Source organism: Marmota flaviventris, chromosome 3 (genome assembly GCF_047511675.1).
Source record: "Marmota flaviventris isolate mMarFla1 chromosome 3, mMarFla1.hap1, whole genome shotgun sequence".
Lineage (NCBI taxonomy): Eukaryota > Metazoa > Chordata > Mammalia > Rodentia > Sciuridae > Marmota > Marmota flaviventris.
In genome coordinates this window covers 70,162,239-70,187,881 of record NC_092500.1, presented here as the reverse complement: position 1 = coordinate 70,187,881, position 25,643 = coordinate 70,162,239, and the positions used below count along the sequence as shown (strand labels likewise).

Below are 25,643 nucleotides of genomic sequence, written 5' to 3'. Positions count from 1 at the left end.
GGGATTTACTGCATATTTAGATATGCTTACAGAACTATAGGTAGAACAGACTGTGTATAATACCTGATAATACAATATTTTCACAAAACTCATGAGTTACTTTGGGAAGAATCAAAACAAAAACTAGTTACCTTCTACCACCTTAATTAAAAGTGTTCTTAAAAAAAAAAAAAAGTGTTCTTTTCCTATTAAGTAAGTATAGGAAAAATGCTTTACCACTCTGAACTGGGAAATGGGATCTTACTGTAAGAAGTCAGTTGGGACTGGTAGAAGCCAGCTCCACTAACAACCTCCAAATATCAGGGATTTAGGATACTATGACTTTACCTACAGAAATCTTGGCCTTAAGAAGATTTGCTGTATGTAGCAAGAAAGCAGCTCAAGTCTTTTTTTTTTTTTCCCAATTATTAAATTTGTTTTTGTAGTTGTAGATTGTCAGCATGCCTTTATTTGTTTATTTTTATGTGGTGCTAAGGATCAAACCCAGTGCCTCATGCATGCTAGCCAAGTGCTCTGCCACTGAGCCTACAAACCTCGGTCATAACAATGTATTATTACAGGTAGTAATTCTATTTAAACTATCTATGTAACTGCTATGTTACCAATTAGCATATATGCTATAAAATTTCTTAGATGAGGCTATATTTTCACTACATTTATAATTTAACAGTACTTAAATTTTTCAAGTTCTCCCAATTTTTATCAAAACTTAAAAATAATTTTATTTGTTTTAAAGGTAAATTTAGATACTCATAAAAAGATTAAACAGTAATAAATAAAAATTTGTTTCCTTCAATGTTGGCTTAATACCTAAGATGCTAATGCAGTGCCTCTGGATTTACTGTCTACTTTCATACTTTCTCTTTTCTATAAACTTGTAAAAGTTACACTGCCTCTCTGTGCCTCAAATACCTCACTTATGAAAATGGGAATAACAAAATTTATCTCTAAGGTTTCCAAGGGAATTAACTGAATATATAATTCTTACAAAAATGTGTGGCATATACTATCATGTAAGGTTTTAAAATTACCAATCAGCTTAACTACACTAACAAAAAACTAGGCACGGTAATACATGCCTATAATCCCAGCCATCTGGTGCTGAGGCAGGAGGGTCACCAGTTCAAGGCCAGTGTGAACAACTTAGCAAGACCCTGTTTCAAAATAAAAAGAGTTAGGAATGTAGCTCAATGATAAAGTACCCCAAGTTGAATTTCCAGTGCAAAAAGAAAATACTTGATTAGAAAAAAGACAATCTGTAATATGATATATATACAAGTGAGAAACATGAGTTCTTAGTGATTTTTATTGGAATTTCTACACTTAATAACACATGGAAGTTATTTTCTTGTTCTAGGATTTAGATATGAAGACCCAAAGAAAACTTCTATGTTCAAGAAATTTACTTGTATATCATTCAATGTCTGAAATTACACAACCTCGTTTTTTCTTTGTTAAATTTCCTCTGTTAACATCAGTTAAATTTCACTTTTTTCCTTTACAATTTTCATTGTGACATGGTTTTAACTTAACCATTACATTTTGATTTGTTTCAAATATTTGAATTCTGGGTAGGATTTTAATTCTCCTTTCCCTTAAGCATACTGCTTAAGAAAGAGTTCCACTACAACAAAAACAAAAATTAAATTTAAAAAAAAAAAAAAAAGCACAAGAAAAAGGGTGGTAGTAGTTAGATGACTACTACTATATATTATCATAATCTGCATATTCTTCAATTTCCTAAAAATAATTTAGTTAACATTAGAAAACAAGTTAATTCACTTTGGCTCAAGCTCAGCCAACATAAACATTTCTTAAAACTGATTTATCTTTCTAAGGTAAAGAAAGTGTAGGTCAAAAAACAAGCCACCAATGATAGACAAAATACCTTTTGATATGACTAAGAAACAATGCTGTCCTTTTCTGATTCTGGGGAAAAACAACATAGCAAAGCATTTCACTGAAGAAACAGAAAAGAAATTCAGTTCTCCTGAGATAAGTCTTCACAGCATACACCAATAAATTAAGAGTGACTAAAGAATTCAATGAAAAATATCAAAACACATTTTGAATAATGAAGTAGACCGTTTAATTTTTTTCTTAATGTGTACTGTAGGGAAATTAAAAAGTTACTTTAACACACACCACAGTTCATTAATATGTACTAAAGCTTCAAATTATACATAATGTGATAATCACATAATTGAAGAGAAAAATTTTACAAATTAATGTTAAAAGATGGTTTAGATTGACCTAATTTTATGGTATTTTGGGAAGGAATCTCATCCTTATATCATAAAGTTACTTTAATTTTCAAAGGAAAGTTTATTTCACTAGAATACCTGGTTAAATTTCTAGCAGTAAAAATTTAAAAGTCCACACAATTAAAACTACTATAGAAAATTTTAGTCAATATATTTATTATATTTTTTAAAACGATTTCAATTTTGAAGAAAATTATCACAAATTGTTTCATTATATGCAAAATAAATCTCTCAATTATTCATCATTTTGATTCCTTATATGTAATAAAAATACCCTAAATTATTATTCACCTGTTTAAATGAATGACTTTCAGTAATTAAAGTTTCTAATTAGTTTCATAATCAAAGTATCTAAAATCACCATTCGACTTTATGATACAGTTATTAATAGCATTTGCTCACTGCTTTATGATGTAATGTTTAATAATAAATAGAGCATACATTTTACCATGAATGCTCTGTACTAAGTAAGGTTTTATCAGTTAAGGAGGCCATTTTGATAGTAAAAATAATCTTCCTAATGATTTCAGTAAAACATACCCTAGTATTCTGAAGCGTTGTAAATTCCCAGCTCAGACAAACCCATATTTAAATGTAAGAACAGGAAACCTTCCTTATTTGGGAATTCAGGATTCTTGATTTCTAATATTTCTTGCTTCCTGCTGCTGCTCTATCCTCAATCACATAGGCTGACTATAGATAGCCCCTCCTAGAGAGAGAGAAGCAAGTGTTAAAGATAAGTGCTTAAAGACTAAACCTCAGTCTATGCTTCTTGGCAGTTTTCCTGTTCATGGGAATCTCTAATACATCCATGTATCTCCCACTAACAAATAAAGCATATTATACAAAACTGCAGTTCAAAATCAAAGATGCCTGAGGAATGAATACAATTAGAAGTTGATGCTTATTTTAAAAACTATTAACCAGGACCTATCCCTTCTCATTTATGGTTCCAAAACACCTAGTCTGTATTTCCAAAAGTGCTCACCTGGTGTCAGCCTACATTTTCTCTGTCACACTTAAAACATTCTTTCAAGACAGTCCTGGTCAATCCATATTAGAGAAACTATGGTTCTTTGTACTAGATTTCAGAAGTATATTCCTAAAGGACAAATGGTTTTCAGTGATAAAATTAACAGTAAGCATTCCACCTAACTACTCAAATAGAACTCTTTAAATATTCTCCAAAATATAACAACTGGGTAGAATTATATTTAATCTTAATTTCTTCTGACATTTAATAGTTAAACTTTCTATTCTTAGTATAAGAACAGAAGACTTAGTAAACTACCTGTATAAATCATTTTATATATTCTGACATTTAAAACTAGTCTACACAGAAATTTACATAATTTACCTAACTGGTGAAGAGAGTATTAAATGAAAATCTTCACACAGAGACTGGTAAAGAGAATTAAATGAAAATCTTCATGAATAGTCTTTAGATAATGAGCATTCAAAATATAAAAATATTATTTCCCAAAGGATTAATTAATAGGGTAAAAACAGCATTAGATACAAGTTCAAGTTCTAGAGGACTGAGAACTAGCAACTTCCCTAAGGCACTTTAAGGATAAAGGTAGAAAGTACTGATCAACTATTGCACATATCTAATATACTTAAAATGAAATAATATATCTGACAATACTTTATCAGTTATAAAGGACTAATGTTAGTGATACTCCAAATATGTGCTTAAAATATTGTCCCAGAGAAATACAATAACTGAAATTTTGGTAAGTTCAGTGATTTTGTTAAATTTGAGGGAAAAAATGGTTAGAAAAAGCCCAGCCAATAAGGCTTTGCTGAATTATTATGCCACTGAAAAGTGATTTAATCACCAGAATCAGGTGCAAATTTCCAATTACTGCATAAAGGGACACTTGTATAAAATATACTGGTAGTCAAAACATAAGTCAACTAACTACTCATATCATGATTTTCTGTTATATATTAATTCAAAAATATACTCCTCACCTGTCTGTATTCAACATTGTTGTCTGACTTCTTCAAGAACTGTATGTCACTTGGTAAGACTCTCTTCATTTCTAGTCTCATGAGAGAAAGCATACCTTTGTCAACTGTCCAATTTTGATTTCATTAACCTTACTTTCTCAAACTGAAGCTGCCAGCACTTGACAGGAAATTGAAGACTGAGATAAATAAGCTGAGGGAAGATAATCTGTGTATAGTGGGAAAACTAATCACATTTTCAAAAATTAATATTTAAAAGGGAAATATATTATTTAAAAGATATGGGGGAAGGACCTCAGAAGATAAAGAATATCTTAATCACATATATTGCATGTCCTTTTAATATAGTAAATGAGACTGGGGGTTAGCTCAGTGGTAGTACATATGAGGTTTAATCCCCAGCACCGTGTCCTCAACCCCTGTTACTCCCACCCCCGCAAAATAACAGTAAGAACCCTTGAAATGTTTTAAACATGTAATATTTGTTAGTTCTCAAACCTTAACCCTGTAAAGGCCAAATTTTTAATAATTTCTTGGAAACTGTGCCAAATTATAAATTCTATCTTCTTAACCAGTGTGTGGGGAGGGGGCAGCCCCTTGTTTACAAGGACCATAATTATGACCAGCTATCACTACTGTCCATACATCAGATTTATCTAGCCTTCACCTTTCTAAATATCTACTTTAAATGCACAAACTCAGATAATCAAAGTTAAATTTATAGAAGTTCAAAAATCTCACTAAATGTAGATTGTATTTTTACTTATAGTATGGGTAAAATAAATAAATTCCTAACTAAGTGACTGATGGAACTTTAGTACGCTGGCTCTATACATATTTCAGTCCAATGACTTTCTTTTAATTTCAAATTCTCAGCTCTAATAGTGATGGTTTAAACAAATAAAAATTTCAATTATCCTATAATTCAACTATACTGTCTTTGTTCAACATTCTACTTCTGTACCATTATACTTTTATAAACTAACAGGCTTACCATCTATGAATTCCTTGAAACAAAACAGTCAAACAGTACAGCTTATTATTCAAACAGTCCCTAAGAAAAATATTTTACTTAAAAGATAAGGGGAAAGGAGAAAGAAAAGGGGCAATAAGGCTCTAGGCCTTGAAAGTAAGCACAAGTTCTACTATGCTGAACTCTTTTGTCCGAAGTAAAGTGGATTCTATGGCATACCTATGTACTTTACAAAAGGTCAATTAATTACTTTCAAATCCTTACACAGTTTTTATTTATATAACCATAGAACCAATATTTTCAATCTTGGACAGATTTAAACTAACTTTGATTTTGGAGATAGATACTAAATATCAGTTTCTTACAATTAGAATTTCTTTAAATGCTCCAAATACTAAGATGAAAGTAAATGACTCTTTTTTGTATGTCTGTGTGTTTGATATGACTTCTGAATCACATTTCTGTGAATCCTGATAATACATTTCAGCATGGTTGAATTTCTGAAAGACATAAAATCTAGAAAAATGATCCTGAATACATTCTGTGTTACTTTCTTATCATGTAGATTTCCAATCACTGTAAATGTCACTTTGATAGCTACTCCTCTAGAAGTTAACATAAGTAAAAAAGTTATTTTAGCTTTAGGCTATTCCTTCAAGTATTTGAAAACAAATTACTACTTCAGTTCAGAATTCTTACTTTGTACATTGCATAAATATTAACATAGCAAATTAAAAGTTAATTAAATGAAAGAATGTATAAGAGCACTATTAGCATAATGCATGCCTATTGGTAGACTCTAAATATATATACTTATTCCCAATCCTGGCATCTAAAGTAAACTGCATACCTCTCTTTTAAACAGATAGCAGCTGAGGAAAATGAGAGAAAAGAACTTACGATGATGCCAAAAAAAAAAAAAAAAAAAAAACCTAGTGAGCTTAAAATCTGATTCTATTTGTCAAAGTACTGATATATTTTAAAACACATCTAATTTTTATCACAGAAGATTCAATTGAAAATTAGTTTAAAGCCTAAGTGACTTGGTAAAACAGCATTCATTCATAATTTATAATGAACAATTTGTTAGTAGATTGTCCTTTTGCTACTACATAACTTAATCATTTATTCAACTGATGGCTGCTATTCCCACTAAGGACAACACAATAATTCAGAATTATTCTCCGCTTTCAAAATTAATTACTTTGCTTAACAAATTCCACAACTCTAACCCCCCAGCATAATTTAAGATAGTAGCAAAGTAATTAAGTACTTGTTTTAAGAAGCAATTTCACTTTAATAAAATGTTCATGTCCAAAAGAATAACTCAAGAGGAAATTACTGCATTCAAGAAAGATGTTGACTACAATACTTACGTTATCAAGTATTTTCAACTTAAATATTCAACAATTAACACACAATTAAGTTTACTGCTAACTTGTCTAACAAGGTGGAAAACATGCATAGTCTACAGAATCTAGCTATCACCACTTCTCAGCATACAACCGTTAAAGCTTACGGTTGTATTAAAAGATGAACTTGGTGTGGGGTAAGGAAAGACAGAGGACCATGTCTATACATTCTACTTTCGTAAGTGAAAAATACATATTCAGATTATTTTTGAAGTTCACAATTATGCAGTCACTGAATATAATCATGAAAAGCACTGAACTGAAATCTTCCATCCACCCAGTAATGGAGCTTCTCTACCTGAAGCAAAATCTTTTTTTTCTTTTTTTGGTGGGGGGAAAGGGGGGAAATGGTGGTAATGTGAATTTAACCCAGGGGTGCTCTACCACTGAGCTACACTCCCAGTCCTTTCTTATTTTGAGACAGAGTCTCACAGTTGTAGAGGCTGGCCTCAAACCTATGATTTGTCTGCCTCAGCCTTCCAGAGTCTCTGGGATATCATGAGTGTGCCATTGCACCCAGTGGCAAAATCCTTTCTAAAAAAATTCATCAAAAAGTAACGAAGATGCAATAAATACAACACATCTTTAGTTTAGTGGCAGAGAAAAATACGCATTCTTATTTCATTAGTCAATGCTCCTGCAAAATCATCAAGATTTATCAATCATATTAACTCCGTAAAACTCAAAATACTTTTCCCCAAAATACATTTTCAACTATCCTTAGTCATTTCTCATCAAAGACTGGTTTAAGTTTTAACCTAAATTAAAAGCTTCTATGTATGCTATTATGAATTCAATTAACATAACAAACCTTTTCTTCCCTTTTTCCAGAACTCAGTCAGAAAGGCAGTATAAATAAAGTCATTTCTCCTTTCCATACTATTAAGGACAAGATAAGTAAAATCCCAATTATGTAAATACAATTATTTCCATGGTATTTAGGGACACTGAACAACTGAATGCAGTTAATGTTCAAATTATTTTTGAAACACATCTATATTTTTTTTTTACTGGTTTTTACACACTGACAAAATACTAACTCAGAAAGTACAACATGATTAATATGAAGAACAATGAATTTTTATTTAACAACTAATAACAATGGGGTTTATAATGAATATTTCCTTCAAACTACTTGGCCCAAAGGGAGTGAACATAATACATCAAAAGTCCTGTTCCTTAATCAATTACACTCCATGAAGAATCTCAATATACCTAACTCAAACTCTGAAATTACTTGCTACTAAGTTAAAAACAGAAATTAGAAAACTTAATTCTAAACTTATACTGCTCCTTAAATTTTGAGATCTTGGTCAAGTAATAGAATATAAAATCTAAAATTCCTCAGTTGTAAAATGAAAAAACACTATTACATCTGCTCTGGTTAATCCACAAGATGGATATAAAGAAATCAAATAACCTATGTGAAAATTCTCTGAAAAATATCAAACAAAAAGCAGACAGAAGTGTTATTAGTAGTAAACAGATGTTATCATACAAGAGTTTCATCTGTTCTTCTGTAAGGTTTTCTTTTTTTAAAAGAAATGCATTTAAGTGCTCTTTATGTGTAATATGAAATGAATTGCATTCTGCCATCATGTTTAAGAAATTAGAATAAATAATTGAATTTAAAAATTTTTTAAAAAGAAATGCACTTAAAATTCTTTAATTGTAAATGAATAAAAAGCTGAATAAAAAAATTATAAGGAAATATAATGAGAGACCTTTAATAATACTGGGAAATTTGTCCAAAGTACTAGGGAAATTCATTACTGTGAAATAATTCATGAAATATAGTATCAACTCTTTAGGTTAAATGAAATCATGCTAGGGAATTAAAATACAGTAATGTATCAACCATGTTAATTCTTATTCTCAGACTTACCTCTGCCCATTTAAGAATACAGGTCACACAGAAGACATGATTACAACTTTCTGGAAAACCAATTTCCTTCTCTAATAGGCAATTAAGACATATTGGACATCTATCTGCTTCACTGTAAAACAGACCAGTGGTAGCAGTACCATTTCTGTTTTCTTCACCTGTAGAGTAAAACAACCAAATGTGTTTTCAAGTCCTCTAAAACAAAAAAACTTATTTCTATAGCAATATGGTAGACTAGATACTCTAAGGGCCCTCCTATTACAAAACAATTAGATCTTAGATAAGTAACAAACATAGTCCTTAAGTCCAATAGCCCAACATTAATTACTTTGGCATGCACTTGTCTTGTGTGCATTTCTGTATATATATAGGGGATTGCGATAACTGAACCCAGCATCTTAAACATGCTAAGCACATGCTCTAACACTGAGCTACACCTCCTGCCACTTTATTTTTAATGGGGGAGTAAAAAGAACTTCAATTAGTTTTAATGAATTTTAAAATAATAATTAATTTATTTTTTAAAATGAATAATTTTTAGGATTCAAACTTTTAAAAGTAAAAATGGCTATAGTGGTAAATCTTCCACTCAAACTTATCTCCACCCATCTAGTTCTATCCAACCAAATAACAACTGTTAAGTTTCTTCTGTGTCTTTCCAAAGATTTTTCTAATGCATAGAAAAGAAAGCCTTAATACATTTCCTTCCATTCACACACTGCAACAACAATACAGATTATTCTGCTTTTTCATTTTTTATTGATGGACATAAAATTGTTTTCAGCCTTTGCCTATGATAAACAACTTTGCATGCACTGCTGACTCAGAATAAAAAAAAAAACTCTAAAATTTAGCATAAATAAAGGAATGAATAGCTGAAATATGAACAGTGTACAGCAAGCAAATGAAAAGCTGCAGTTATCCTGGGCATGAATATCCATACTAATGTTCAGATCTGGAGACCAAGCCTTCCCAGGTAGGAGAACTAACAGTAATACTTAGAGACTCTAGGACTAAGGTGTTCCAGCATGGATCTAGGAAGAAGCAAGTCACATATAATTCCTGTAGAGGAAAGAATCCCTAAATTAGGCATTCAGGATTCCACACATTAAATTTATCAAATATCAAATTCTAATCAAACATTAACAAATCTAGGGAAATTAGCCACCATGAGTAAGAATCAGCAAAAACAAAATTAGCAAAAACCAAAATCACTGGTTTCAAAAATCAGAATTGTTAAATACCGCGAAGAATAACTAAACAGCAGATCAGACCAAGAAGAAAAGAGTACTTCTGAACTGCAAGAAGAAACTATCTAGGTTCTAGAAGACAGAAAAGGAGATATAACAATGACAGAGAGGCTAAGAAATGAGCTAGAAGCAAGGTCTAACATACTAATTAAAATCCAGAACAGAATTAAAAGAGAATAATTAAAGAGGCTGAAAAAAAAAAAATGTACACCTCTTTAGTTTACTTTAGAGTTTAACAACAAAAACAAGTAAAAACAAAAAACTCCTTGTGTATTTTGACATGCATACAAATAAATGTTTAGAAACACAAAGTTTTGCTTTCAACAGACAAGCTTCATAAAAACAAAACATTACCTTCCATATCTTCATACTCCTGATCTCCCACATTTAGGGTATATACAGTTTTCTTCTTCATTTCTCCTTGGAAAAGAATTTCCTATAGGATGAATTACAATAAAGAATTTTTATGTTTTACTTCTCTCAATAATATTTATTAAAAAATTAATTATGAATTATAAGAAATTACACATAAAAGAACACAGTACAAACCAAGCCAGTCTGTGGATAATCCAGTATTCTTTTATAGTACTTGCAAGAAAAAAAAGCAAACAGTTTTATTGAAAAGAAAAGCCTTATCTAACTACTAAATAAAAGCTAAATGATATGACAACAATACAATCCAAACATAGGAAAAAGAGATGAACCTGAAATGGAGTTTTCAGGGAAGCTAATAAGTCACATGTTGAGGAACTTAAGGCATTTATGAAGCAACACAGTATAAGGAAATAAAATAGAAATTAGCTAAGACAATCTGACAAGAATAGTCAGTAAATGAAAGTATGTATATTTGTGTATACTGGAACAGGATGGGCATATAAGCCAAGAATTGCACCTGAAATTTCACAATGAGGGGCAATAAAAGAAATAGGCAATGCACTGTAAATCAAATAAACTAGATTATAGACAGATCTCTGATGAGAAGTGGCTATGGATGTAGTTCAGTAGTAGAGCACTTTCCTAGCATATGCAAGATCCCAAGTTTGATGCCCACTATTACAAAAATATCAGAGACAGACAGAAGGGCAGACAGACAGATGGACAGACACAGATATAAGTTTATTTTTTTAAAGATTGCTATGTGAGAAAGTATAGAATGGATTACAGAGGGGAGAGATTAGAAGCAGAATAATTTGCATAACTCAAGTAATTGAATGTGAATTAGAAAACCAGAAAATTAAAGAGCAGATGAATAATTTCTGAGATTCAGTAAGCAATTATGGGGCCAGGTGTGGGGGTGCATGCCTGTAATCCCAACAGCTCGGGAGAATTGTGGGTGGAAACCAGCCTCAGCAAATAGCAAGATGCTAAGCAACTCAGTAAGACCCTGTCTCTAAATAAAAATACAAAACAGGGCTAGAGATGTGGCTCAGAGTGCCCCTGAGTTCAATCCCCAGTACCAAAAAAAAAAAAGCAATCATGGGGAAGGAGTCAAATTATTTTTCTGGCCTAGACAACTAGGAAAATGATAATTTGATAAGGAAAGAGAGAGAAAGAAAAACATGGGAAAGGAAATTAATTTGGTTGTCAAAGGGAAAAAATTTATGAGGAAAAAATAGTTTTAAAAATCAATTCTCAATATCCTTCTTGAAATTATGTAAAACACATGACTGCAAAAACCCTTCTGAATACAGACATTGTAGGTATCTAAACACAACAAATTCCCCAATTTTTCAATTATGATTCTCCTATGTATCTGAAGAAATTTTCCTATTTTCTAAAATTATATACACATGCTAATTTCTAGGTTAATAGTATGACTTGCCTAGGAAAATTTCCTGTTTGGTTAAATAAAGTCACTCTTCTGTTTACAAAACCAACTGCAAAACAAGAAACTTAGTAGCAGATGTTAAGAATAAATATTTGGGGGTATGGTAACTGGCAATTGAACCCAGAGGTACTTTACCACTAAGGTACATCCCCAGCTCTCTTTATTTTAAGACAGGGTCTCAGTAAGTTTGTTAGGGCCTCACTAAATTGCTGAGGCTGGCTTCAAACTTACGATCCTCCTGCCTCAGCATCCTGAGCCACTAGGATTTATGTGTGCCACCATGCCCAGCAAATGTGAAAATAACATAAAGATTGCAGTGATTTAAAGCTCAAAATGAACCAAAAGTCAGTTTAAAAAAAACTAAAAAGACTTAATTCAATCAATCTTCCTTAATAAAAGTAGAACATCAAAACAAGAGGACAACTTCTCATTCTTTGCCTACATTTGCAGTATCTGTTTTAGTTCTGGTGCTATTCTTTAGAGACAAACAACACGAAGATAAATGTCCAGGAAAGATGACAAAAATGGCTACAGCCTTAGAAACCCTAACATTTACAGACAAGTAAAGTGGTAAGCCTGGAAAAACAGAAACCTTAAGAAGAATGTGAGCAGTTATCTTAAAATGGAATGGACTATTCTGAGAGGCAATAATATAACCTATCAATGAAGATATTCAAGCAAGTCAATGACCTCTTATGGGTTTTGTTTTAACTCGAAGATTTATTGAGTACTATAGTCAATTCACTAAGTTCAGCACTGAACAAAAACCGAAATCCTTGCCTGTCTACTCTAGTAAAGGAGACAAAATAACTAAAATATCTATTATAACAGAAGCTGAAAATGCTATAGAAAAAAAATTAACAACAGTGGAGCTAAAAAAAAAAAAAGAGTGAGAAACTAGGGAGACTGCTATTTTACAGAGTGTTTAGGGAAAGCCTCTCTATAAAATGACGTTTGAACTGGCAGTGTAAAAGAAGCAAAAGAGAAAAAGTTGCATGTATAGTGTTAAGCATTACAGGTAGAGAAGAACAAATGTGAAAGTACTCAGAGAAGCAGCTTTGTTATGTTCAAGGAACAAGAAACAGAAGAGTATGGTTAGAATAGAGCCAAACAGGAATAGCAGTAGGTAAGAACAGAGAGGTAACAGAAGACAAGATCATGCAGCACTTTCTAAGCTAAAGTAAATACAATGGCTTCTTCTCTGAGAGAGATGGGCCCCTTAGGCAGTTTTGAGCAGAAGTAATACCAAGGGGGAAAGTAGAAGCCAGCAAGATTACTCTAATAATCTACAAAAAAAGATGTCATAGCTTTGTACCAGAGTGGTAACAAAGACAATAGAAAGTGCTCAGACTTCAGTTGTGTTTTTTGAAAATTTGGCCATGAGAATCTGATGACAGACTGGATGAAAGGCATTCGTTAGAGAGCAAGAGTCCAGGATAATTTCAAAGGATTTTTATTCAAGCAAATAGAATGATGAAGTTGCTTACATAGAGAGGACTACTTAAAAAAAAAATCACATAACCATTTACTCTCATTGTTATTTATGCAGAAAGAAAGCATCAATATAACCTAAGAACCTGTTACAAATTCAGGATATCTCAAGAACCATCAAATACATAGTGAATCCAAATCTGCATTTTAAGCTCTGTACAAAATCAATATACTTTAAAGCCTGAAAAGCAATGGTCTAAACAACTTCCCAACTTAGTTGATTTTAGAGTCATACTGTGCTCCTATATGGTCTATAATTGCATATAATTTTTAATTTCTGCTCATATCATATTACCATATCTCTCCCATTATTATAAATAATGTTAATAAAAACTATTTAAATCAATGTGATAAAAACATCAATCTGAAAATTGACACAATATTTTAAAAATGTAACAAATTTTCAGAAGATGTAGTAGATTATCTCTGTATACATAATTTGTCGCACCTATGCTATTTTCACATTTTCTCCTCTAAGAATAGCATTCATATTTATAAATTATAATTTACATTTTATAATGAATGAACTGTCTTCTCTAAGTCTCATGTAGTAAAGCACACAAGCTTTCCCTTCTATTAAAAATATGCTTTAAAAACTGCAGAAGTACTTCAAACTTTTAGAAGTTGTGTGCTTCTTCCTGTATTAATAATCTTTTATACCTGAAAAATGATTATGCCATATTAACACTTTAAACTAATAAGGGTCTTAGCATTTCATTAGATTTTTTTTTTTTTGTAAAAACAGCATCAATATAACCTAGGAATATGTAGCAACATGGCCATATCTCAACCAATTTTAAGTTGCCAAGACTGGTCTTATATTTGTGATCCTCTTGCCTTGGCATTCCAAGTAGGTGGGATTATAGTTATGCACTACCACACTCTGCTCACTAGACTTTTGTCTAAACTTTTTAATCTTTTTTTTCTTAAGTTTCAGTTCAACAACTTATAACCTTTTGCAGGGGGATTGGGGTGGGGGGGTGTTACCAGTGTTTGAACTCGGGGGTGCTTGACCACTGAGACACATCCCCAGCCCTATTTTATATTTTACTTAGAGACAGGGTCTCACTGAGTTGCTTAGTGGCTGGCTTTGAACTCACAATCCTCCTGCCTCAGCTTCCCGAGCCGCTGTGATTACAGGTGTGTGTCACCACGCACAGCACAACTTATGAACTTTTAACTTGTTCATGTTTATCTGCTGTATCTGCCTGGACTCCAATTTCTGATCCAAGAATCCAGGCTTTTGAATATCAGCTTTTCTTTGAATTTCCAGTAACAGAAATGCAGGAATACCACACAAAGCTGCAGTCCTAGCCAGTAATAGAAGACCTAAGAGATAAGCTATAAGTGGGTAGGATTATTGTTCTTTGTGGTTATCTAAAAAAGTTAGACATATCCCAATTTGGGGCTATTTACTATCTATGGTTCTATTCACAAGTCATATCCTTCCTACACTACTTATTACTACTTCTGCTAAGCTCTGTAAGTAAATTATAAATATAACTAAATTTTCTTTTGATGGTTCTAAATTTACTTCAAATAAATTTCAGATAATAGATGATCATTTAAGATTTTTGATAAACTGTTTACTTTTCTGATGATTTTAACTTAATGAATTTTAATCTTTAATGGCTTTCTCAGACTTTACCTTTCCAAGTTAAAATACCTTTTTAGTCTGTTATACCTGATATAATGTTCTAACATACTTCTATCTACTAGTTGCTCTTTTCCATTTCATTATACACATTATAATGAAAAAATAATAATAATATCTCTATTATGTACTGGAAATAATATTTGAAATATATTAATGCAAAATCTGGGGGGAACAGTCCGATTTTTAAATTTTATAAGAAGCCACTGAAGTTTGAAATTTGGGAGATAAAAAGAAACTACAGGTACAAATCAATTTTCAGGAGTTCAACACTCATTTTTTCCACAAGAACCATGGAATACATGGAAGTAAGAATCCTAGGCCAGATATTGCTATGCATTCAAATAACAGCAGCATGTTGAAAATTTTCAGTTCTCTAGAATAGTGCTGCCCCAAAAGAAATTACTCTATGAAGCAATATTAAATGTGAGTAGTGTCAGAAAACAAATTTTCAAATTTACTGACATTTTAATGAATTTAAATTTCAGAAGTCAATGACCTACTGGCTACTATACTAGGCAGTTCAGTTATTTAAGAAAATGTTTCAAGTTATATCTGGGATTCTTAAGTATGTTTTATTTTCACAGTTAATTGGGCATCTAAAGTTTCAAGAAATCAGAAGGAACCAGAGGTACCTTAGTAATATAAACTAAGCTTTTTAGCTTAACCTGGTTCAGTTTAAAATTGAAATATTAAATTTTATTCTTTCTCTTTACCTTTTTTTCCTTCCAAAGTCCTTTCTAGTTTACTTCAAAACCTTCCCTGTCTGCTTCCTACTACTGTCCTTCAAGTAAGTCCATGGCATCTAATGGTATCTACATGTTGGTGACTACTACAAACTTTAGAGTCCAATAGGCCTAAGCTTCAAATCCCAGCTCCAGTGTAATAAATGGCTATTGATACTAGTACTAGAAAGAGAAATGGGAAGGGCAATAAAATTGCTACCTGCCCATTCTCTTCATTTTCCCTAAAGTAAAAGGCAAAAAGTTAAAACATTTCTGAACAACTAAACTGATCAACTTCTACTAATATTTTATTAAAAGGATAGAATCAGATTCGCAGGATAAAAAGAAAAAAAGAAATGGCCATAAAGAAAATTACTACCCAGTCTCAAATCTAATCCTGCCATTGCAGAATCTATCACTAAAGGGCACTGATATGAAAAATGGGAGCCAGCGCTGAATGAAAGAGATTCTGGGAAAAAGTGAGAGCTGCCTCTGTCTTGGGCATAATTAAGACAAGAACAAGGTACATTTCATGCAGATGCTAAATACTTTGTTGATTTGTATGACTAAGGTGTTTGTCAGCTTTTTTGCTGCTGTGACTAAAGGATCTGACCAGAACAATTATAGAGGATGAAAAGTTTATTTGGGAGCTCACAGCTTAAGAGGCCTCAATCCATAGACAGCAGGCTCAAGGTGAGGCAAAACAAAATGGTGGAAGAGCATGGTAGAGGGAAGCAGCTCACATGATGATTAGGAAGCAGAGAGAGATTACCACTTGCCAGATACAAATATGTACCACAAAACCATGCCCCCAATGCCTTACCTCCTCCAGGCACACCCCACCTGCCTTCAGTTACCTCTCAATCTCATCAGGTGATTAATTAATTGATTGGGTTAAGTCTCTCATAACCCAATCATTTCCCATCTCGAATGTCTCACATGTGAGCTTTTGGGGGGACACCTCACATCTAAATCTTAACATAAGCTTCTCAGATAACTCACAAGAACCTCTCTTAGATAATCTATTTCTCTCTATCCTTTATCTCCAGCTCTCTATCAAAGACAAACAAGTCTCCCAATTCAACACTGCATTCAATAAAATTCACATATTCAGTGAGGCACTCTGACTGATATACTTCAATAATAACCTGGGCACAATTGTCTTGCAATAATAAGCATTCAAATGTTGACCATTACTGTTAATGTAGAATCATCCACTTGGAGCCCTCCATAAAACCACTGAGCACCTCTCACTTATTTACTAAAATATTAGGTCCTCCCTTGAAGAAAATGATTTTCCTGGGAGAACCATAAGAAAGACTCTTATTGATGTCCAGGGAAGGCTACTATCTAACATCCTGAAAAATGAAAATCTAGCTGTTTTTGTAAATAAAGTTTTGTTGCAGCACAGCCATACTTAACTTCTTTTGTATTTTCATTTCTATCAACAGCTCTATTTCACAGCAACTTTAAAACCACCAAAAAATAGGAAAACTGTGATAGATAAAACAAACATTGAATAATTTTTTTTTTTTTTTTTTGTAATGGACTCATTTACATGCTCTGCTTTCAGTTCCTCTGCACATCAGTTCCTGGAAATACTTCCTAGTTCAATTTCTGAAAAGATTATCAGTAATTTGGTTGACTATTGGCAGTTGATAGACAACAGCAATTTCTACAAACCTTTCATATTCAATTCCTCTGATCTGGGCTATACTCAGAAAAGATCTTTTTTTGACCAAGAATTTATTGATCAATGAATAATCTTCTATTGATGAATGAATAATCTTTGATATTGTTTCTTACCAAACAAACTGAAAATTAAGAACCTAACGTTTTCCATGCTTATAGGTCTTACAAAAAAATGAATTTCATTTATCAATCCATAAATTGAAGCTAGGTCTCAGAATATTTCTAAAATTCTTGCCCAGTATCTGCAATAGCAAGTAAGTGCCAAAATAGTCCAAAATATGAAGCATGTTCCTTCATGCTATGTTATATGATGACCAATGTCTTAATTACTAATTATTTTTAAATGATTTTAATTATTTTTTAAATAATTATTTATTTATGATTATTTAAATGATTATTTAACTAATATTTTTAATGATTAAAATTAATGAATAAAAGATCTTCACAAAACTTCAGGCAGAGTATATATGTTGATTTGAAAATAGAAAGTTTTCCAAAAGTATTATAATTGTTATAGAGTTCATGAAAACTAAAAGAGAAATTAATTGTCCTACATTCTTCTTCATTTAATGTAGCACCTTCTTCTCAAGAGTTTGCACTGTTACATATGATAGGACCATATATATTTTGGAAAAAATGATAAAATATAATTCACAAACTGCTTTTAACTATGACCATAAAGAGATTCAAGGTGCCGTTTCATTCTAAAATATGTAAAAAGTGAGGTCAAGAGTTCCAGTTCTGGAATAAACACACACCAATTTGCTAATTTCACTGAATGAAACTATAAAGACCCAAACAGAATGAATGGAGCAGTGACATGAAGATTAAGAAGTAAATAACATCTGGGCCCAGTGGTATACACATATAATTCCAGGAGGCTGAGGCAGGAAGATCACCAGTTCAAAGACAGCCTCAGCAACTTAATATGAGGCCCTACGCATCTCAGAAAAATCCTGTCTGTAAATAAAATATAAAAAAGGACTGAGGATGAGGCTCAGAGGTAAAAGTACTGCTGGGTTCAATCCCTGGTAAAATATATATATTAAATAATAGGAGGGTTGGGGAAGAGACCAGAATCCAATATATCATAAAACTGACAGTAAGTTTACCGTTTTCCCCACCCAGAAACCCCTGGTCTAGGCTTAATGGAGCCTGAAACATAGAAAACAGACACTGGTAATAACAGAACTTTACGGGAGGAAATCCTTGTAGCTCTATCTGAAGAATGAGAAAGGACTCTCTCAATGCTGAAGAGGAGAAAGGATTATTACCACCACCACTCCTACCTTTTACTCATTTCTTAAGTGCCAGTCTTCAGGTAATCCTATGGTGGTGGTGGTGGCTACAACATAAGCAGCAGTAGGAGCCTAAAACTGAGAGGAACCATCCTCACAAACTAAAGAAACTCTGGGCCGTTTTTGTCCATTTTTCTCCTGTCTTCCTATCACATGGATACACACATAGTTTATACAAAATGGATTAGAGGAAAATTGCCCTTTCCAGCCAAAGGACAGAAAAGAGGGTCTCAGAGATCCAGAAAATACCATGAATATAACAGATGAAAGAACTTGGAAAAGAATGGTATCTGTTTAAGAATTCCTACTTCATCCCTCAGTTATACATAAATGTAGATTTAACCTAAGCAGCATACCACAGATACTGAAAACCAAAATATGAGATAAACATTCATGCAGTTCACATACTGGCTACTGGGTAGTGCACAAACTAAGACAATCAACAGAAACAAACACCAAGATGATACAGATGTTAAAGCAATGGGTAAATTATCTACACGAATTATCTAAAGGGTAGAAAATGATTTCTAAAATAGGGTATTAAAAAGCTTAAATTATTCTTAAATGCAAAGATTAAAAACAAATCACAGTTAAGAATTGGATGAGGGCTGGGGCTGTAGTTTGCCTCACATGTGTGAAGCACACTGGGCTTGATCCTCAGCATCATATAAAAATAAAGAAACTGTGTGTTCATCTACAACTAAAAAAATATATATTAAAAAAAAGAATTAGATGATATAAAGAACCATGGAAATTTTAGAACTAAAAAATACAGTAACTGAAATTTAAAAACATGCTACCTAGACTCAATAGCAGAATGGAAATGAAGAGCAAAGAATCCAATGCATTTGAAAAATATAACAATAGAAATATATCCAATCAAAACAAAAACAAAATATGAAAAAGATTACTAGTAAGTCTTGGGAACTTGTAAAGCAATAAACACCAAACCAAACACTAATATTTATGTCCAGAGACCAAGGAGAAGAAAATGAGAGAAGTGGTGGTGGCAGTGGTAGTGGAAAAGAAAAAGAAATAGTAATTATAAACTAGAAACTTCTGAAAATCTGGTAAAACTATGTACTCAAAAGCTTACAACCCCAGAAAGATCAATCTTAATGAAATTCATGCCTGAATACATTATAGTCAAATTGATGCAAATTGTTTTTAAAAAATGAACTACTTAGGAGAAAAAGTAAAGGTAAGTGATTCAAATGACTGTAATTTCTCACCAGAAACCACATGAGGGCTGGAGTTGTGGCTCAGCGGTAGAGCGCTCGCCTAGCATGTGAGAGGCCCTGGGTTCGATCCTCAGCACCCCATATAAACAAAATGAAGGTATTGTGTCCAACTACAACTAAAAAATAAACATTTAAAAAAAGAAAAATAAACTACATGAGCCAGAAGGAAACAGAATAATATCTTTAAATGCCAAATAGGAAATCACTATAAACCTAAAAAGACCCTCCTCTTTCTAGCTAAAATATCCTTCAGGAATCAATGTAAAATCAGATATCCTCAGGTGGAAAAATGGTAAGAGTTCTTTTCCAGCTTTAAAAGAATTACTAAATGAAGTTTTTTAGTCAGAGGAAATAGAACACCAAGAATAATGGAAGAAAAAGAAAAAATGGTAAATATCTGCATAAATATAATGAACTGCTCTCACCTTGAATATTTAAAACTGTTTGACAAGAAAAGCAAATATTTGCTGGGTGCAGAGGCACACACCTGTAATCCCAGTGACCCAGAAGCTGAGGCAAGAGGGTCGCCAGTTCCAAGCCAGCCTTGGTAACTTAGGGAGACACTATCTCAAAATAGGAGGGAAAAAAAAAGTTAAATGCCCCTGGGTTCAATCCCTAATACTACAAGGGAAAGGGAACAAATATTTACAACATTTTCTGGTAAGATATATGTAGATATAATACAAGATAATGACACCATAAAGAGAAAGAACAAAGGAACCTACATGGTGGTTAAGTTTTCTACATTTTCACTTGAAGTAGTAAATATTGATTCTAAGTAGAATGAAAAGTAAAAAATTAAGTATATATATATTTTCTAATCCCCAGAGCTATCATTAAAAAAGTAGACAGTCAAAAGAAAAATAAACTAAAATTTTAACACTAAAAAATGTTCAAATAACCGAAAGAAGCTATAGAACAAAAACAGAAGTAACAGAAAATGATATAGTAATCCTAAATCTAAAAACATCAATAATTAAAATATGAGATGCACAGCAAAAGCAATATAACATTAAACTGCTTGTCAGAAAAGGACTCAAATCAATAATATAAACTCCTACCTTAAAAATCTAGGGAAAAAAAGCAAAATATATGCAAAGTAGACATAAGAAAATATAAGGAATAGAAATCAATAAAATGGTAAAACAGGAAAAAAAAAAAAATCAATAAAACCAAAAGCTCATTCTCTGAAAAGATCAATAAGATTTAAATCTCTACCAAGACTGATGATAACATGAATTACCCTAGAACTATTTAAAGAAATTGAATTTGTAGTTAAAAGCCTTCCAAAAAACAAGCCTCTGGGCCCAGATAATTTCCCTGGTAAATTCTACTAAATATCTAAGAAAGAAATAACATCAAATAAACATAATCTCTTCCAGAAAATGGAAAATGAGCAGTTCTCAGCTCATTTTATGAGTCCAGCATTATCCTAATACCAAAAAACACAAAGAACAAATTTCTATACTAGACTTTATCAAAATTACAAAAAAAAAAAAAAAAAAGAACCCTATGATACATTCAGAATACAAGAGAATAAAATGTGGCAATAAGAAGGTAGGAACTAGTATTTCACTCAAGGAATTATAATGAATACAAGCCGCCAGTCTCAAAAGGATACATGTTATACAATAGATTATTGGATAAAGAAAATATGTGGGGGCTGGGGTTGTGGCTCAGCGGTAGAGCACTTCGAGGCCTGGGTTCGATCCTCAGCACCACAAAAAATAAGTAAAACAAATAAAGGTATCGTGTCCAACTACAACTAAAAATAAATAAACAAACAAACAAAATGTGGTATAGATACTCAGTGGAATATTATTCAGCTTTTAAAAAGAGTAAAACTATGGCATTTGCCAATAAATGGTTGGAATTGGAGAATATCATGCTAAGCTAAATAAGCCAATCCCACAAAACCAAAGGCCAAATGTTTTCTCTAATATGCAGATGCTAATTCACAATAAGACGTGGTACATTAGGGAAGAATAACGTTACCTTAGATTAGATAGAGGGAAGTGATAGGAGGGAAGAGTAAGGGATGTGGGAATAGGAAAGACAGAATGAAAGAGACATTATTACTGTATGTATATATGTGACTACATGACCAATATGATTCTGCAACATATACACTCAGAATAATAAGAAATTATATCCCATCTATCTATGATAGCATTCTACTGATGTGTAACTAACTAAAACAAATTTTTTTTAAAAAAATTTAAAGGACACATTATATAATTGCATTTATATGACATTCTTTGTGAGTGGTATGATTTTTCCCAACCTTTCTACTTCAGTCTGTGTATGTCTTTTCCTGAGATGAGTCTCTTGGAGGCAGCATATTGTTGGAGGTTTTTTTTCCTTGATCTAATCTGCTAGCCTATGTCTTTTGATTGGTGAGTTTAGGCCATTAATAGTCAGGTTTATTACTGAGACATGATTTATATTCCCAGCCATTTTTGTTTATTTTTGTTAGTTAACTTGACTTGGTTCTCCTTTGATTAGTTTTTCCATTAGTGTAATACCTCCCTCTACTGATTTTCATAGTTGCTTTTCATTTCCCTTCATGAAATACTTTGCCAAAGATGTTCTGTAGTGCACGTTTTCTAGCTGTAAATTCTTTTAACTTGTTTATCATGAAAGGTTTTTATTTCATCATCAAATCTAAAGCTTAATTTTGCTGGATACAAGATTCTTGGTTGGCATCCATTTTCTTTCAGAGCTTGATATATGTTGTTCCAGGATCTTCTAGCTTTCAGGGTCTGCGTTGAAAAATCTGCACATAATCTAATTGGTTTCCCCCTATATGTGATCTGATTCCTTTCTCTCATGGCTTTTAATATTCTCTCCTTATTCTGTATGTTGGGTATTTTCATTATAATGTGCCTCGGTGTGAATCTGTTGTGATTTTGTACATTTGGTGTCCTGTAAGCCTCTTGAATTTGGTTTTCCATTTTGTTCTTTATGTTTGAAAAATTTTCTGATTATTTAATTGAATAGATTGTTCATTCCTTTGGTTTGGAACTCTATGCCTTCCTCTATCCCAGAAATTCTTAAATTTGGTCTTTTATGCTACTCCCATATTTCTTGAATGTTCTGTTCATGGTTTCTTCACATTTTCACTGTGTGGTCTACATTCTTTTCAGGATTATATATTTTCTCTTCATTGTCTGATATCCTGTCTTCCAAGTGGTCTAATCTGTTGGTGATGCTTTCAATTGATCTTTAATTTGGTTTATTGTTTCTTTCATTTCAAGGACTTGTTTGGTTTTTCTTTAGAACCTCTATCTCCCTATTAATCTTTTGCTTCCTGTATTTGTTTATGTAGTTCTTTGTCAAAATTATCTTTTGCAGCCTGTATTAGCTCCCTTATATCACTTTTTAATTCACAGAACATTTTAATTATGTGCAACCTGAACTCCTTCTCTGTCATTTCATTTGCTGTGCTGGCCATGGATTCTAATAATGTCGTTTCTTGACTTGTCTGGGGCACTTTCTCCCTTGTCTTTTCATGCTCATGTGTCTTCCCTTCTAGCACTGTGGATCAGAGGCATACCATTTTTACCCTATAGGCTTATAGTGCCCCTGTAGGGTTCCAATACCTCTCCTTTGAGGGGAAGGACAATGTTAACAGATCCCAGTATAAACAATATACAACCCAAAAAACAAATAGTTGTATTTAAGATGTTTATAGTTTGGTCACGATGTACAGAAATGGTGAATTCAATTATTATCTACAATATAATCAGTGGGTTTGTATCAAGGTTTACAGTTTCTGATAGTGAATAAAACAACTGGGGCGAGGTGTTGAAAAATATGCTGAGGAAGTAGGAGGTGAAGATATAGAGTTATTATATCTTAGAAAATGTGAAAGAGAAATCTAAAAAAGAAGGTTATTAGCAAGAGACTAGAGAGGAAATAATTTTGGGTAGACGAGTGAGAAGACAGAGTACATAGAACACACACATATATTAAGAAAAATAAAAAATGTTAAAATAGTAAAAATTGGAGGGAAAAAAAAAAAGAATATAACACAACTGTAATATACTATTCAGTCATCCCAGTCTTCAATATCCTAATCCATGCAAAGTACTTGATTTCACATGTTAGGGATGTGACGGTCAGAGGGAAAAGGAAAAAAAAAAAAAACAAGGATTGTTTTGGTTGGAGATCAGTATCATTCCTGCTTCTCTTCTCATCCAATAGGTGGGGTTGTCTGCTGTTAGCTGGTATCTTTACCATCAGGTTGGTAAAGGTAACCAGGGAAGAGGAGGGTTGGTCCTGGGTGAAGGGCATCTAGAGACTGCACCTCAAGAATCTCTTTTTTGGCCTGCTCCTGTGATGTGAGCACCTCATCTTATCTCCTTATCTCACCTGAAGACCTCCCAGTTCCTGGACTCTGTGTGAGTCTCACACTTACCCTCTTCCTTACTGCTTCCTAATATGGGACCTTTCTCTCCGGGGCTCTTGTGTGTGGCACTTTGGGCGCACTGCGTACCTGACCCGCTGAAAGCTGTTTTGTGTTGAGCGGTCACTGTGCCCTGTTAGCGGCTGCTGGGGAAAGGGGAGAGTTAGAAACTGGGTACCTGGCCAGCCGAAGTTCCAAGCTGGGAGTTGCCCCCACTAAAGATGGTGATGAAGGTGACCCAAGATGGAGACGACTGCTTTCAGCAATGGAATCTCAGGTTGGGTGGGGGGAGCTGGGTGATGGCATTGGATGATGAGTTCAGAGACTAGCTCTGTGGCATGCAGTGTGTGGCTATTGGCTGTCTTCAGAGCCTGTGTGAAGTTCCCAGGTGCAAACAAGCTACCACACGTAGGGGACTATCTCCATTGCTGCAGAGTCCCAAAATGGAGGCGACTGGGGGAGCCCCACATTGGTATATAGGGATCCACACGGGAGAGGCAGTCAGAGATTCTGCACATTGGTAGCTGCCGGGTGTCCTGTGTGGGAGCTGCGTCCAGGATTTCTGCTCCAGTGGGTAGCCGAAAGTTCTGTACAAATGTTGATACCCATGGTCCCACTGGGGTACCCAGCAGTCCTGCGTGGGCAAGTAGTTGGAAGACCTACTCTGACACTGAGGCCTAGAGCCCTGCACAGGCACAGTGGCCTTGATTCCTGTGCAGTAGCAGGAATATCGCTGGCAGGGAAGCAGTATTCTCAACTACTTGAGTCCCAGGTCTCAACACAGAATGCTGCCCCTCTCTGGCCCACCATCTTGGAGCTCCCCACACTCTTAAAAAACTATATCAGAACAATGTGCCAGCAGTTACCTGGGTTAGGGGAAGGTGTAAATATGAAGATAACATGAGGGAGAGTTTGGATATAGAACCACTCTGAATCCTAACTGTGGTGGTAGTAAAACAAATCAATTAAACTCACAGAACTATTCATCCAGAAAAGGTCAATTCTACTGTGTATCAATATATTTTTGTTTAATTTAAACCCTAACCCAACAGCAATTATGGACTAGAAAATAAATGAATATTTTCAACAAAGGTACTTTTTCACTGACAGCTTCACAGTTTCAAGTCTTTCCAATGGGTCTAATTATCACCAACACAGAACCCACCCAAAGTATATCTACATAGGTGATTGAGAGGTTATTTGAATTTTCTATCTCTAGTTCTTACATTTTCTATAGCACAGAAAAGTCTAGAAATAGAGTATCTATATAACTTTTACAGAAATTAAAACCAGAAAATAGCTCAGTGATAAAGGGTTGCCTAGCATGCCCAAGGCCCTATGTTTGATCCCCAGCACTTTTTGGGAACAGGGACCCAAGTAGAATTCAAAATCTCTACCACATTCTAAGTAAGAACTGTAGAAACAGATCAATTCCAATCCTGTAGTGATGGTACAGAAATGACCAATTCTGCTTTACTTGGGAGAAGACATCCACTACAGCTGGCTCCCAGGTAGGTTACACTCTTACATAATAGTAAGAAAAAATAT

At 33.3% G+C, this 25,643-nt stretch overlaps 1 protein-coding gene and 1 non-coding gene across 5 annotated transcripts in view; one reads left to right on the top strand and one right to left on the bottom strand.

The window, feature by feature from the left end:
* Positions 1 to 25,643, bottom strand: part of Scaf11 (SR-related CTD associated factor 11) — a 76,070-nt gene that overhangs the window by 30,974 nt on the left and 19,453 nt on the right. For all 4 annotated transcript variants that reach the window (XM_027934077.3, XM_071609942.1, XM_071609943.1 and 1 more), the window contains exons 2-3: positions 10,113 to 10,194; positions 8,509 to 8,666 (exon numbers count right to left, since the gene is read on the bottom strand). In XM_027934077.3, the coding sequence (XP_027789878.2) occupies positions 8,509 to 8,666; positions 10,113 to 10,173 (219 nt within the window). In that variant the 5' untranslated portion in view covers positions 10,174 to 10,194. The remainder of the gene's footprint in view (positions 1 to 8,508; positions 8,667 to 10,112; positions 10,195 to 25,643) is intronic.
* On the top strand, positions 19,697 to 19,769 carry Trnaa-agc (transfer RNA alanine (anticodon AGC)). Its single transcript has one exon. It is a non-coding gene; the product is annotated as a tRNA-Ala (tRNA).